The sequence below is a fragment of the Sinohyriopsis cumingii genome, chromosome 8, assembly GCF_028554795.1.
Source record: "Sinohyriopsis cumingii isolate HCF-2022 chromosome 8, ASM2855479v2, whole genome shotgun sequence".
NCBI lineage: Eukaryota > Metazoa > Mollusca > Bivalvia > Unionida > Unionidae > Sinohyriopsis > Sinohyriopsis cumingii.
The window spans coordinates 5,213,289-5,228,196 of NC_142968.1; the positions used below are offsets into that span (position 1 = coordinate 5,213,289).

Genomic DNA, 14,908 nt, shown 5'->3' on the forward strand with positions numbered 1-14,908 from the left:
AATACATCTTACTCTGCAAAGGTGATGCATTTGTTCGAAGCTACAGTATATTAACGTAAATGAATCTAAGAAAGGAACACGCACCGCCAACACCTATATACGTAACTTTTATCCCACACTGTACTTTAAATCAAAAGCTTTAGTTAGTCCGACGTTTAACAATCTTTATCTAACATTTCAACAACGGTTTATCTTGTGTTCATGTAGAAAATTCCTTTAGATTCTCAGATTCGATGTATCGAATTTCTTCTTACTGCGGGTATCTGTTTTGAGACGGTGTCTAAGGCAAAGCACATTCAAATGGTCAAATAAACAACATATTTTCCTGAAACTTGAACAAAATCGAGAAGACCGAATTTCTGCAGGATGTTGTTATGAGATGAATAAAATCAAATGGGAAGGAAGTAGCAATCAACCTATTTTAAAAATACCTGGTTTTAACGGAAGTCAGTTTCGTTCTGAATTCAACATAGCCATTACACGTAGTCTTACTTGGATAATCAACTTTCCCAGTGGAAATATACATTTTTCTTGGTGATATCAAGGTGGGTCTATAAATTATATCGTATATGTTATACTGAAATTATATTGTATGTGTTATACTGAAATTATATCGTATATGTTATACTGAAATTATATCGTATATGTTATACTGAAATGATACCGTATATGTTATACTGAAATTATATCGTATATGTGATACTGAAATTATATCGTATATGTTATACTGAAATTACATCGTATATGTTATGCTGAAATTATATTGTATATGTTAAACTGAATGTGATGTGTGATGCATTACAATATGCATGGAATGCCGTTTTTCAAAAGTTTTGAATCGTGTAAATTAAAGGTTAAACTATCCCTAATATAAAATGTGATGCAATATTGGCTGGCATTCACTGTTAATTTTGTTAATTCAATCGAGGCGATATGTAGTATAACTTTGGGTGTGATTAGTACTTTACATCCAATGAAATCACGGGCGCCTGCACATTGGGGCACGTGAGGGTGGAGGCATTTGTCCCCGCTCCCACCCATGTCCCCAGTTTTACCTCTTAACATTTTTTGGCATACATACAAAATACTTAATAGCTGACCGCTCCGGTGCCCTAGTGGTTAGAGCGTCCGCCTCGGATGCGGGATGTCTTGGGTTCGACCCCGGCTGAGTCAGATCAAAGACTTATAAAATTGGTACTAACAGCTTCCTCGCTTGGTGCTCAGCATTAAGAGGTTAGTGTTAGGACTGGTCGGCCTGGTGTCAGGATAACGTGACTGGGTAGGACATCATACTACATGTCTGCGTCATGATACCCAGTGCTAGACATCACTATAACCTGCCACACTGCAGATATAGTAGCGATATAAAAGAAAATTGTTAAAGCTACGTTAAAAATCCAAAAATCTAAATCTGTCCAAATCCATCCTAATAGCTGACCACCCACCCCAGAAAATAATTATGCGGGTCCTCCATAATGAAATGTTAAAGATTACATTGATGCATCACTGCAAAATAGTAAAAGGTACGACTGAGGTCATAATTACCCGTGTACTAGGGGCCCAGAGTGGTCAAGTGGTCTAAAGCGCTCACCGTTACGATTTACTTCCATCCCACCTCTGCGTGGGTTCGAGTCTCGGATTCGGCCAATGAAGGTATGTTAGAAATCTTTCTAGTAGCTTCTCGTGGATCGGTGGTTCTTTCCGGGATTTTCCCGGGTTCTTCCTCCATCATTTATGCTGGCCGCCATGTATATCCTATCTTGTGCTGAAAAATGGCTTTAAACACTACGAAACCAACAACAACAACAACCCTCGTACTATCTTCCACAATCACATCGCAGGAACAAGTGTGCTGCTTTAGTAGTAGTCGCATGCGCGTAGGTACCATATAGCAAGAGTATAACAAAAATAGGGCCACGAATTATTTTCTTACACTTTAGATTAGGTTGAAGCCCATCGATATGCTTTGCATAGGGACCCAAATATCACGGGTACGCCAATGCTTAGGAGATCATGTTCGTGATAATTTAAAGGTCACGTGCTCGATAATCAGGGTACATGTAGAAGTGACACAAGCTTGGTTTGTGGTTTTGAAACATAACATGTTTGCTCACACGGATGTTTGTATTGCTTGTGACTTATTATTCTAATTATGTGATAAAAAAGGAACCAGTCTGGACACGAGTGAAGATAACATGGAGTATATACGACTTGTAAGGTCTAGTTTGGGTTTATATAATAATAAAAAATAAAATTAAAAAAAAAAAACATTTTTTGTAAGTGGAATATTTTGATAGCTTATCCTATTTTTAATTTTACAAAATGTTAGAGAGTATATTCTATTGATGCCATTACAGTCCTTTTACAGACTTAGATTTTGCAACACTCGGTACTAGGGTCACGAGTGTCCGAGTGGTCTAAAGCGCTCTCCGTTACGGATCACTGCCATCTCACCTCTGTCTGCGTGGGTTCGAGTCTAGGATTCGGCCAGTGTGGGTATGTCAGAAAGCTTGCCAGTGGCTTCTCGTGGGTCGGTGCTTCTTCCCGGGGTTTTCCCGGGTTCTTCCTCCACCATTAATACTGGCAGCCATACATAGCCTATCGTGTGTTGAAAAATGGCGTTAAACCCCACAAATACAACAACAACAACAACAACACTCGGTACTGAAAGTAATATCTAATTAGTTAGTATTAAAAACACACTAATAAAAAAATGCCTTGGCGCGTATGGTTTTATGTTATGCAAAAGCCTGCATCAAGGATGAGTCTATACCGAGAGATATAGATTTGCTTATGAGTATTTTAAATTTAAAATTATCGTGTTTTAATATGATGGTCTTTGCTTATGCGATGTTTTTGTGGAAGTTTTAATTAATAATTATGTAGAAAATGTGAACCAGGCTGAAAATGCGTGAATATAAAACTCATCATAAACGGTTTTGGCGAACCATGAGTAGGTGATAATGAAAAGTAAAGTTATAAAAAAAATTTTTTTTTATTTGAGACTGATAAATAGATAATGTTCTATTTTTGTAAGTTGATTCCTCTCACAGACCTAACTCAGTACAAAAAGTTGTACCTAATTTCTAGATGCAAAGATAAAAACACATGTAGATAAAAGCTGCAGCGGCTCATAATGTTTTCCTCATGCATAATATTGAGTCAGAAGTATAGGTTTGATCATAAATATTGAGAAAGTTTAATATAATGTGTTTTTAATCTGATAATGTTTCGATTAGTTAATTATTGAAGTTGAATTAGTGCCACGATTCGTTTTGTTTGCTATCGCCCGGAGTAATATTGACATCTCGGATGCATTCACAGATAATGGTGTTTACTTGAACACAATTCATAAGCGACAATTTGTCATAAAAAAGCGCAGTTTAAGGAAGTAGAAACACGAACTTTTGATAAGGCCAAATCTTTTTATTAAACTCATAATTCAGTATATGTAAAACCTAGTACTCTTTTGACAAGTTGACTTTGTGGAACTAAATTTCAGCATCCGTGCTCTAACGGAAAAGTGTTTAGACAATAAATGTCTTATGAAAGCGAACTTAAGAAATTATGATCAAGATTTGTTCATCCTCTTGATGAATGTGTATTTACAGAACGAGGATGCAAAGTAGCCAAGACCAGTTTACGGCACTTGTGTTCTTTCTGTGTCTGTACAACGTCAGTAAAGGCGATGGTAAGTAATTTTACAAGTCTAGGGCAATACATTGTCTGATTAGTGGCTGTCTGGCATGCACATTTAAGGCACACATATATAGCCACATTTTAGCCACACATTTGTAGCCACACATATGTAGCCACGTTTTTTGTAGCCACACATATGTAGCCACATTTTTAGCCACGCATTTGTAGCCACATTTTTAGCCACACATTTACACAATTTGTCATGCAGGAAAAGCTAATTATAAGAGCCACCAAAGTCCGAGAAACTGAAAATGAAATTAAAACTGTGCAACACATTTTTTAAAGATATATACCTATGTTCACCGTACATTGGAAAATAAATTTAGGTCGCTCTTACATAAGTAAATTGAGCTGCTTCGTGAAACACGGGAAACTGCATTCTTTCACAGAGGAATGGGCACTTATCTGAATGATGGAGAACTTTATTGATGGGTGTGTGTGTGTGATGGAGCTAATGGGGCAGGGACCAGTTTTTATGTACAAATTTAATGCCACAATCAGCGACCTAGTATAAAAAAATCATAAAATATCAAATACAGAAGTGAGGTCAAAAAGGTCCATAGTTTTGGATACCTATATTAAAACAAAGCATAAGAATATTATCCGCTTGACCAGAATAAACAATGGTAGTTCATAGCAGAAGATGGTTTTGCACCCCAACCCCACATTTATACAAGAAATTTTCATGTCCGAAGGTCATTTGTAACACCATGTGATGCTCACAGTGCAAACACCAGCCCTTTTCCTAGATGAAAATTCTGCAAAACATTGTGTACTAAACAGGCTGATGCAATTGAAAATAGTTGTCATCCAAGCAATTTTTGAGATATTCTACTTGCCCTAAACCCATACGTTTACTGCTATGGGAGGCTAGCTCTTCTTCCTAGCCATCTATTGGTATTTCACTATCAACATACTGCAGAGTAACAATGGAAGGTGTACATGCCTGACATCAGTTTCAAGAAGAACATAAGCCCGAAACATCTAGTTCAAAAATATATCAATATCGTTAAATAGTAAACAATAATAGCTGAAAAGTAACACCATAGCTTTAAATTAAGAAATTTGCCAGGGGCCAATTTGCTTGCTTAATTGGATTTAAGAGGCTAGCGCGCATATGTGCATATGCCTCTGGCTTATGATCGCAGAGCGACCTGATAATTATTCATGTGAGAAGGAAAGAGAGCCTCATCCCCCAGGCGTTTATGTGCACAAAGTGCACTGATAATTTTAGCCTCAGTCGCAAGTCCTTTTTTGGACCCATTGCGGACTGAATGGAGGGCTGTTTCATGAGAGGGAATGGACCCACGCACTCATGATACTAATTAAAAATGTCTCTTTACCAATCACTGTGGTGTCAACCAATGCAGTTTGTAACGTCAGTCGCGATTGGTCGGCGACAATGACGTCACACTGGGACACCTGATTTAGGCGGGTGGAAATCGTTCCAGATCTCCGCCCTGTTTACGAACCTCCGGACGTGGAAAGTGAGGGAAATTTCGGCAAGAAGGCCATCCGCAAGGTGTTACTGAAGACCAGCCCTTTCTTAGCCAAATTTATATCCAGTTGTTTTAAAATGGACCCTATCAACCAATAATGTGTAAGCCACCTGTGTAATTGAGTCAAATTCAACTGAGTCTGATAATTTTCCTAACTCCTAACAAATTCGAATAATACTAGTACACAGTGTACATAATAAAAGTGCCATAACAATTTAATTTACTAACTGTCTAAGCGATAAATAAAAGTATAGTCACTGTAAGGTAATTTGGTTAAAAATTCTGATGCAGGCGACCGAAAGGATCAAGTCAGTTTAGTGTGGTTGATCGAATTAGGAAACCAAGCCAAAATGGTTCTCTAAAATAAGAGTCAATTTGCATGTTAGCCCTTAGAAGGGCTGTTTATTTTTCCGCAAGAGGGAAGGTGTTCCGGCGGTCTTTTTCTTCGCAGATTTCAGCGGCCGTTCGAGATTCTTTCTTTTTTTTTTGACGGGAATGCCTCTTACCCGTGGAAGCTACACAAGAAGTCAGCTGCGTCTGTTAGATAGCGGGTGTTCAGCATACGCCACATTAAACCGTTTCTGCAAAAAGCGTCTCGCTGCGTGCCATTGTTGGAGGTTCTGATTTTTATACTTAAGGGATCTCTAGGCTAGGTACATAGTTGACTTAATAAGGTCATTTGCTAACCTGAGATCTCCCACTGCCATCTCTATCCCCAATGAAGTTAGCTTCCAGATGCCTGGGTCGCTGTCGTCCGGCTGTGCTGTCGCACCTAATTCCGCTTGCACTGTAGCCTTTACTGTTGTTTCCGGAGCTGGTAAACTCTGCCCTCGTGTTGTTTCTAAGAGCCTCTGTAGGTCCAGTGATATTTGCTCTTGTTGAACTTGCGGAATTGTAGAAGTTATAGGAGTGCCAGTCTTGGGCAATCTCCTAATTTTTGGTAGCCGAAGGCGTTTTGGCAACATAAATGGCGAATGTTACTGCTTTCCCCTGTTGTTGCTTGCCTTGTCATTGTTGCTGTTGTTGTGCTACAGGTTCCGGTTGTTTTGATGGAGTAGTCAGCTTCTCCTGCGTAGCTGCGGTTGAAGTACTTGCAATGGCGGCTATAGCTGGAAGGATAGTAGTCCGTTGTTGAGGCTGCTGTACATTCCTTTTTTCTTTCCGGTTTTTGTTGTTGCCATTGCTTCTTCTAGGTTTTTCCCATATTAGGAGTAATGTGGTTCTTTTGTCCTGTGCTCGCAAGCTCCATCCTGCCACAATAGAAAGACCAAGGCCTTTCAGAGCGTTCATGGCGGGAATCATATCCATCGCTAGCGTCATTACTGCTTATGTACTGCTTGCTGCTGTGTTCGCTGTCGACTTATGAGGGCCAATTTACAAAATTGGACCCTGCCAGATTAATTCCAGCGAATGATCCACACTCACTGTTCTCCTCGAATACATTTTGCAACACGAGTGCATATATTAGATTAGGTCCTTAAATGAATTGGATAGAAATTGTCTCCCTTTTTCAAATTTACAAACAGTAGTATTTATTACTTATTTTGGCAGTTTTTTTCGTACACATGTGTATTTAAGACAACGTTCCTATTCGGTGGTTGTGTATTTCAAACTACACACGTATTCGTATGTATATTTCAAACTACATTCCTGTTCGTTCGTATGTGTATTCAACATTACACTCCTATTCGTACGCATGTGTATTTCAAATTACACTCTTATTCGTACGTATGGGAATTTAAAACAACTTTCCTATTCTTACGTATGTGTATTTAAACCTACATTCATATTCGTACCTATTTGTATTTAAAACTACACCCCAATTCGTACGTATGTGTATTTAAAACTACACTCTTTTTCGTACATATATGTATTTAAAACAACACTCTTATTCCTACGTATGTGTATTTAAAACTACACTCTTATTCGTACGTATGGCTATTTAGAGCAACATTCCTATTCGTACGTATGTGAATTTAAAACTACATTTCTATTCGTACGTATGTGCATTTAAAACTACATTTCTATTCGTACGTATGTGAATTTAAAACTACATTTCTATCCGTACATATGTGCATTTAAAACTACATTTCTATTCGTACGTATGTGAATTTAAAACTACATTTCTATTCGTACGTATGTGAATTTAAATAATATTCTTATCCTTACGTATGTGTACTAAAACGTACCTTCATACGGGTACGTGTTTGTGTGTTTGAAACTATATTCCTAGTCGTACGTATTTTGATTTAAAGCTACATTCACACACACACACACACACACACACACACACACACACACACATATATATATACACTATATTCCTATTTTTTTACTTATGTGTATTGAAAGCTAGTAAAAGTGTAAGTCTTCAAGTATAAGCCACAACACAAAGTGTCATGGAAACATCCCATGTCTCATCGCAGGTACCAGATCGACTTGGTCATCACCAGGCGCTCTGCCCTGAACAGTGTCCTCTCTACCAGACGATGCTACAGTGCAGACTGCGACTCCGACTTCGCCCCTTTGATCAGCAGGGTGCGCTTACACCCACACACACTACACCACTCAAAACCAAAAGGTCGTCTTCGCATCAACACTGCGCAGATTTCAGTCCCCTAAAAGTAGGATGAGTATGTGTCCGCCCTGGACCAGGCTCTCCAGGACCTGCCAGACCACGATTTAACAGCCAAGTGGAACGCCATGAAGAGTGCCATCTACAGCACAGCCATGTCCACGTTTGACAAGAAGGAACGGCCCAGTCAGGGCTAGTTCAATGCACACCTTTCAAGGATTGAACGGGTCATCGAGGACAAACGAAAAGCCTTCATAGCTTAAAAAAAATATGTCCCAATGAATGGACGCTTGCTGACCTCAGAAGTGCCTGAAGCGTCACCCAACGCATCGCTAGACAGTGCGCTAACGAGTACTGTCAGCAATTGTGTGAAGAAATCCAGCGCAGTGCCGAGTCTGGAAACATGCAAGTTATGTACTGTGGCATCAAGAAGGCTTTAGGCCCTACTGTGAAAGAGGTCGTCCTCCTGATATCTCTGACGGGAGAGAAGAACAGTTGGCCAGATGGGTGGAGCACTACTCAGAGCTGTACTCCCGAGAAACATCAGTCACCGTTACTGTGACAATTACAGAGGGATCTCGCTCCCGAGCATCGCTGACAAAGTGTACTCCCGCATCATCCTCAACGGGGTGCAGCTGCTAACGGGCCGTGTGTACCCGAAATCTCAGTGCGGCTTCTGAGCAGGCAGGTCGACATCAAACATGATTTTCACCCTCTGACAATTCCAAGAGAAAAGCAGAGAGCAAGGTCAGCCACTCTATATGATGTTCATCGACCTCACTAAGGCCTTCGACCTGGTCAGCAGGAATGACCTATTTGAACTTCAAAGTAAGCTTGGCTGCCCCCACCCAAAACTCTGCAGCATGATGATTTCTTTCCATGCTGATATGAAGGGGACAGTCCTGTACGATGGATCCTCCTCAGACTCCTTCCCCATTAACAGCGGCGTTAAGCAGAGCTGCGTGCTGCCACCGACCCTTTCCGGGATCTTCTTTTTCCTGCACCTTTCTTACTCCTTCTACTAGTCTACTGATGGTGTATATCTGCACACCAGGTTAAACCTGGCATGACCAAAGTGAGCTCGGTGCTCATCAGGGAGATGCTCATTGCGGATTACGCGGATCTTGTGATCCACATTGAGGATGCCCTCCAGAGACTGGGAGACCGTATCGCTGATGCCTGCAAGTAGTTTGGGCTCACCATCATCTGAACAAGACAAACGTCAGCACGCAAGATGACACCACTGCGCCTTCCATCAAAATCGACCGTGTCACCCAGGATGAAGTCAACAATTTTACTTACCTGGGGTCAACCATCAGCAACACTCTCTCGCTCAATGTGGAGCTGGACAGAAGGCTTGGAAAGGCAAGCACCATCATGGCACGATTAACAAAGAGGGTGTGGGAAAACACTGCGCTGACAGAGCACACCATGATGCAAGTCTACCAGGCTTGCGTTCCCAGCACCGTTATATAAATATAAGGAAGTGAGACCTGGAGCACCTATATGAGGCAAGAGCGTCGGCTCAACTCCGTCCATATACGGTGCCGAAAACGCATCAATAAAATCAGCTGGCAAGACCGCGTCCCAAATAGCGAGATCCTGCAGCGTGCAAGTATCCCCAGCATGTACTTTCTGCTTAGCAAACACCGCCTTCAACGGCTGATACACTTCCGACGCATAGAGGATAGAAGGCTGACAAAGGACATTCTATATGGATAGCTGGACATTGGCACCAGAAGAGTCGGCCTTTCCTCGCTTCGCTTCGAGGATATGTGCCAGAGGGCCATGAAGGCATGTGACATTTCAACCGACGGATGGAATGTGCAGGCCGAGGACCGAGGCAACTGGATACAGACGGTCCGTAAAGACAGAGCAGTCGTTGATATGAGGAGATGCTAGCTGGCGGAAGAGAAACCTGAGAGAAAGAAGAGCGTGGCAGAAACCACAGCAAGTCAGACATCTCAGTACGTCTGCACCAACTGCAATAGGGACTGTCACTCGCACATAGGCCTGCACAGCCACAGCTGACGTTGCGAAAACCCCAAAGACAGACGACAGACCAAGTGCACTACTAGCATGTTCTCTCGAGACTGAGCCGCCAGTGATGATGATGATTTAAAGCTACATTCCTTTCCAAGTCGAATGTTCGATTGTTTAGAAAAAAAATAGTCTTTGAAGCCAGATCCACACAGATTGTACAACTCGGCTTCTTCAGCTCACTTTAAGCCCTGTGATGCAGAAGTGTATAATAATGACTTCATAGGGTGACCACAATATTTGAAAACAAGACTTTCTCCAGACTTTTGATATGTACTGCGTACATCTTACTGTTTTGTGTATTGAATGAGGCCTTTTCATGTGATAAGGCAAAGCAGGCTATGTGTGACGGGCTTCGTTTAAAAGTAGTTCTAGGACACTGAAAGCACTTACTCTTCACTTTGTTTGGTAGACGCTCGAGTTAATCGTGGATACGCATTCTGTACTTTAGAATACCACAGTTATCTTCCTACCGGTTCACAGAAGGTAAAACGCCAACTTGATAAAAAAATAAACATATTGCCGGAACAAACGCAGATGATGCAAGCTCATTTGAGTGACGTGTTTGCAGATTTGATTTGAACCGTATTATATGGTGCGTTATGCCTTCATAGTACAGTTGTATGACCATATTGACAAGTTTTATAAGGCAAAGCCATCCAAAATTTTCCTACTCTGTAGAATCAAGAAAACATTACCCACAGAAACTCTCATTCGTTACTACAATTCATATATTCTACCAGTAGTGAGAAAGGGTGCGAAAGCTCGGCTTGACCTGATTTATAAACTTTAGAAAACAGCAGCAATCATTATGGTAGCTATCGTAGATACATATATCGATTTCTCTCAAATTATATCTAAACACAGACTGAACTTTAAAGACAAATGAATAATTTTGTTTACCTCATTCTATAATAATTTCACTTAGCCTAAGACACCATAAAATTCCCGGGATGTTGGTCATTTTAAATTGACAATTCCATCCACTTGTAAACATGTTTGGTTCTAGAACATTCCGAGTCAGTAAACAAGGTTAGACCTTGAACTCCAATCGAAATAACTATCTTTAAAAATGACAGATGACAGGTAGGCAAAATGTATACCCTCAGTCACCGACAAAGGGCAAGCACATAAAGCAAATTAAATATACATGTCAATATGTCAGGTACATACAATCGGGTATGATAATCTATACGTAGTCAGTATGTCAGGTACATACAATCGGGTATGATAATCTATGCAGTCAGTATGTCAGGTACATACAATCGGGTATGATAATCTATAGGCAGTCAATATGTCAGGTACATACAATCGGGTATGATAATCTATATGCAGTCAGTATGTCAGGTACATACAATCGGGTATGATAATCTATATGCAGTCAGTATGTCAGGTACATACAATCAGGTATGATAATCTATAGGCAGTCAGTATGTCAGGTACATACAATCGGGTATGATAATCTATAGGCAGTCAGTATGTCAGGTACATACAATCGGGTATGATAATCTATAGGCAGTCAATATGTCAGGTACATACAATCGGGTATGATAATCTAGAGGCAGTGATGACAACTGATAGTAGTGAATGGGGATACTATACGTACAATGGGAATTAGCATTACAGACCCCCTTGGGAACATATACGTACAATGGAAATTTAACATGGAGAAAAATCGTGGGAACATATACGTACAAGGGGAATTTAACATGGCGAAAAATCGTGGGAACATATACGTACAAGGGGAATTTAACATGGGAATAAATCGTGGGAACATATACGTACAAGGGGAATTTAACATGGGATTTTTTTTTTAAAATTTTTAAAAAAAATAAAATAAAATAAAAAAGGGGTAGGCAATTGAAAGGCTATCTCTTTTCGAGAAATATGGCTGGCCCTGAAAAGGGCCTTTGGGTTTTCTTCTTCTTCTGCTTCTAATTTCTTCTTTTCCTCCACCAACTTCTTATTTTCTCACCTACACTCTTTTTCTTCTTTTTTTTCTCCTCCTCTTCTTTCTTCTCTTCCTCCTCTTCTTCTTTCTTCCTCTTCTCATTTTCTTCTTCTTTTTCAATTTTTTCATTCCATGCTCTCATCCTTGTCCTTTCTTCTTCATCCTCCTTCTCGTCCTTTATTTCCTTCATTACACCACTTATCATATCCTTTGCTTTTCTTAAATTATTAATTTCCATTTTTACTCTATGCGGACTATAAGAATAGTGATCTTCAACTAGTCGTACGAGCATTTGTTCTATCATTCCCAAATTGTCAAGGACGTCTTGCAATGATTGAAATTTATCCAGGTGGTTTGAAGCCATCTTCTATGAAGAATGGTTTGAACGACGAATACTGTGGGTTCTTATACTTAAAGCGCGTACGTGAAGGAAAACATCCCCCTAAAAACATAAAATGGATCTTACCTAGATCATGACCCAACAACGCGCGTACGTGAAGGAAAACATCCCCCTACTTTTTCATTTCATATAATATAACCCAAACCATACTCTCCACATACGCTAAGAAACCCATAATCTACTATTCACACAAACATACCTGAGCTCTTACAAACACACAAACACATACCCTCACATCTTTTAAAAAGAGTTAGTGTTTATTTTCACACTACTCTACCTACACACATTGGCAAAATTGATCGTTATTTCTTTTCTAGAGTATTGGGTAGCCCTGAAAAGGGCTGTTTAGGTTGGAATTTCATGGACACCTGGTTAATGGTGGCACCTTCCAGGCCTAGCGCCACATACACACCTTATCCCCCAGTTACTTTTTACCTTTTGGGGGGAGAGAGCAGAGGCAGGATATGTCGCTTCAGAATCCCAATTTTCGCTCTCTGGGATTTTGAAATTTCTTCTCTCCTTTTCCTCCTCTTCTTTGTTTCTTCTTTCCTCTTTATATCTTCTTTCTTCTTCTTCTTTATATCTTCTCTCCTCCTCTTCTTTGTTTCTTCTTTCCTCCTCTCTTATTCTTCCCTCCTCGACAATGGCTTCCGCGGCCAGTTCATTTAATATGCGCCTGGCATATTCCAGATGCACATGAAGCTCCAACAGTTTCTCCAGTCTCGTGTTCATTTTTGGTGTTGATCAATCAACAAGGGTAGCTGGACTGCCGAACGAGTTTCAATTTATAATGAAAGCGCGGACGTGAAGGAAAACATCCCCCTAAAAACATAAAATTCATCTTACCTAGATCATGACCAAAAAAAACAACAACGCGCGGACCTAAAAGAAACACTCACTCACTTTTTTATGCTACCCATCACTATTTTAAAATTTTTTTATAAATCACTTCAATAGACTATCCACATACGCAAAGCAATCCAATCTAACCCCAAATATACACCTCAAACACCAAAAAAGACATAATTTTAATCTACTATCCTCACCAACCTACTTTATCACTTACTAACACACAATCACACAATCCTATACACAAACACATACCCTCACATTTTTTAAGAAAGAGTTAGTGTTTATATTCACACTACTCTACCTATACACATTGGCAAATTAATAGCTATTTCTTTTCTAGAGTATTGGGTAGCCCTGAAAAGGGCTGTTTTTTTTTTTGTTTGCTATGGCATTCTTTTTTAGTTTCTAAGAATGCGATGTCCTCTGAGGATAGACTTTCTGGCGATAGGTCTGCTTCTTCGGAAAGAGAAGAAGAACTCTTTGGTGTCGATACGGCAATCGACAAAGCCTCTGTCAGCTTCAGGTTGCTGCTGTTGTTGTTGTTGTTGTTGTTGCTGTTTTTGAAGTCTGTACTTCTCTGTCCATTCTTCTTTCTCCCTGTTCATTTCTTCTCTGAAGAGCTCTTCTATCAGGTCTTCAGTGATTTTTAACATTCTCACATTCTCTATTTCTTCTGGCTTCGGTATCAGACTGTGTCTGACCCTATGCAAATTCACGTAGGCTTCGTTGAGCTTAGCTAGTTTGGAGCACATCTTCGTAGGAGGATGAGTCGACAATGGATGGTTAGACTGGAAACAACCCCGGTTCTTAAAGTCAAAGCGCGGACGTGAAGGAAAACATCCCCACACGGTTTTCGAGTCGCAACGTTCAGTGAGTGTCATGAGAGGGATAGTAAGAAATGAAAGAGCATCAATTCAACATTCTTATAACTTAAAAAACCACAAAGGCATTTTTTCAAAACACAACATTTTTATTCAAAAATCACTTAACACTAAACAACAACATTTTTTAACAATAATCCAACACTATAACATCAAGCAATTTTTTCAAATCACCAACATTTTTTTTCTCAATAGACATTCTACTTTAAACAGGGCTGACAACGTTGTGAATGAAATTGTGATTTCCACTGTTGGAAATCATTAGGCCATTGATGGACACTACGTTTCCTAGCTTGAGACAAAAGATAAGCATAATGGTCACAAAACCATCGATCTACTTTCACATCGTTTCTAGCAGAAGAACGAGGATCGAAATGAGTCACTAAATGTTCTAAGGAATAGCCCAGGCTGCGATGATGCAGAAAATACACACAGTACTGTCCACACACCAAGGAATCTGTGCCTTGTAATTTCACATTATTGAATCGGGTGGTCTGAGCATTTCTTCTCATAAAGTCAATGATATCGTCTTCCAAAGGGGGCAATCCGTACGAATCGAAATATTCCACACATCCTTCTTGAGGAAAGTAGACGGCTACCCAGTGGGTTCCTGGGAGATGACTTTCGTCCGTGTTGATCACGTAAGCTTGATGGTCTTTAGGTTTGCGATGAGGGAGTTCATCTTTAGCGCAGACGACAGGATTCCAAGAAGCCGTATACGAACTGTGGTTCAAAAGGTAATAAAGTTCCCAGGTATCCATTGTTTTGTGTTTTTTTCTTCTTCACAGGTAATAATAAGTCGTCAATTCGATCCTGACTTTTTGCTTGAAAATGTCTGACGAATAAACGGTTATTCGTTCTGTTTCCTCACTCTGATTCAGGAGAGCTTCGATACGATGGATCTCTTGAGTGGTTAATGGTGGACAAGAATGTTCACGCAAGTCTTTATACCACTGGTGCAACACGTCTTTGTTCGAGATGAGGCTCCAAGCTTCGTCCAGATACTCGTCC

General features: G+C 40.1%; 1 protein-coding gene across 1 annotated transcript in view; it reads left to right on the forward strand.

Moving 5' to 3' along the window:
• Positions 1–254: 254 nt before the first annotated feature.
• LOC149792885 (uncharacterized) overlaps positions 255–14,908 on the forward strand; it is a 64,881-nt gene continuing 50,227 nt past the window's right edge. The window contains exons 1-2 of the mRNA XM_089966251.1: positions 255–545; positions 3,612–3,691. Coding sequence (XP_089822377.1) covers positions 3,619–3,691 — 73 coding nt within the window. The 5' untranslated portion in view covers positions 255–545; positions 3,612–3,618. The remainder of the gene's footprint in view (positions 546–3,611; positions 3,692–14,908) is intronic.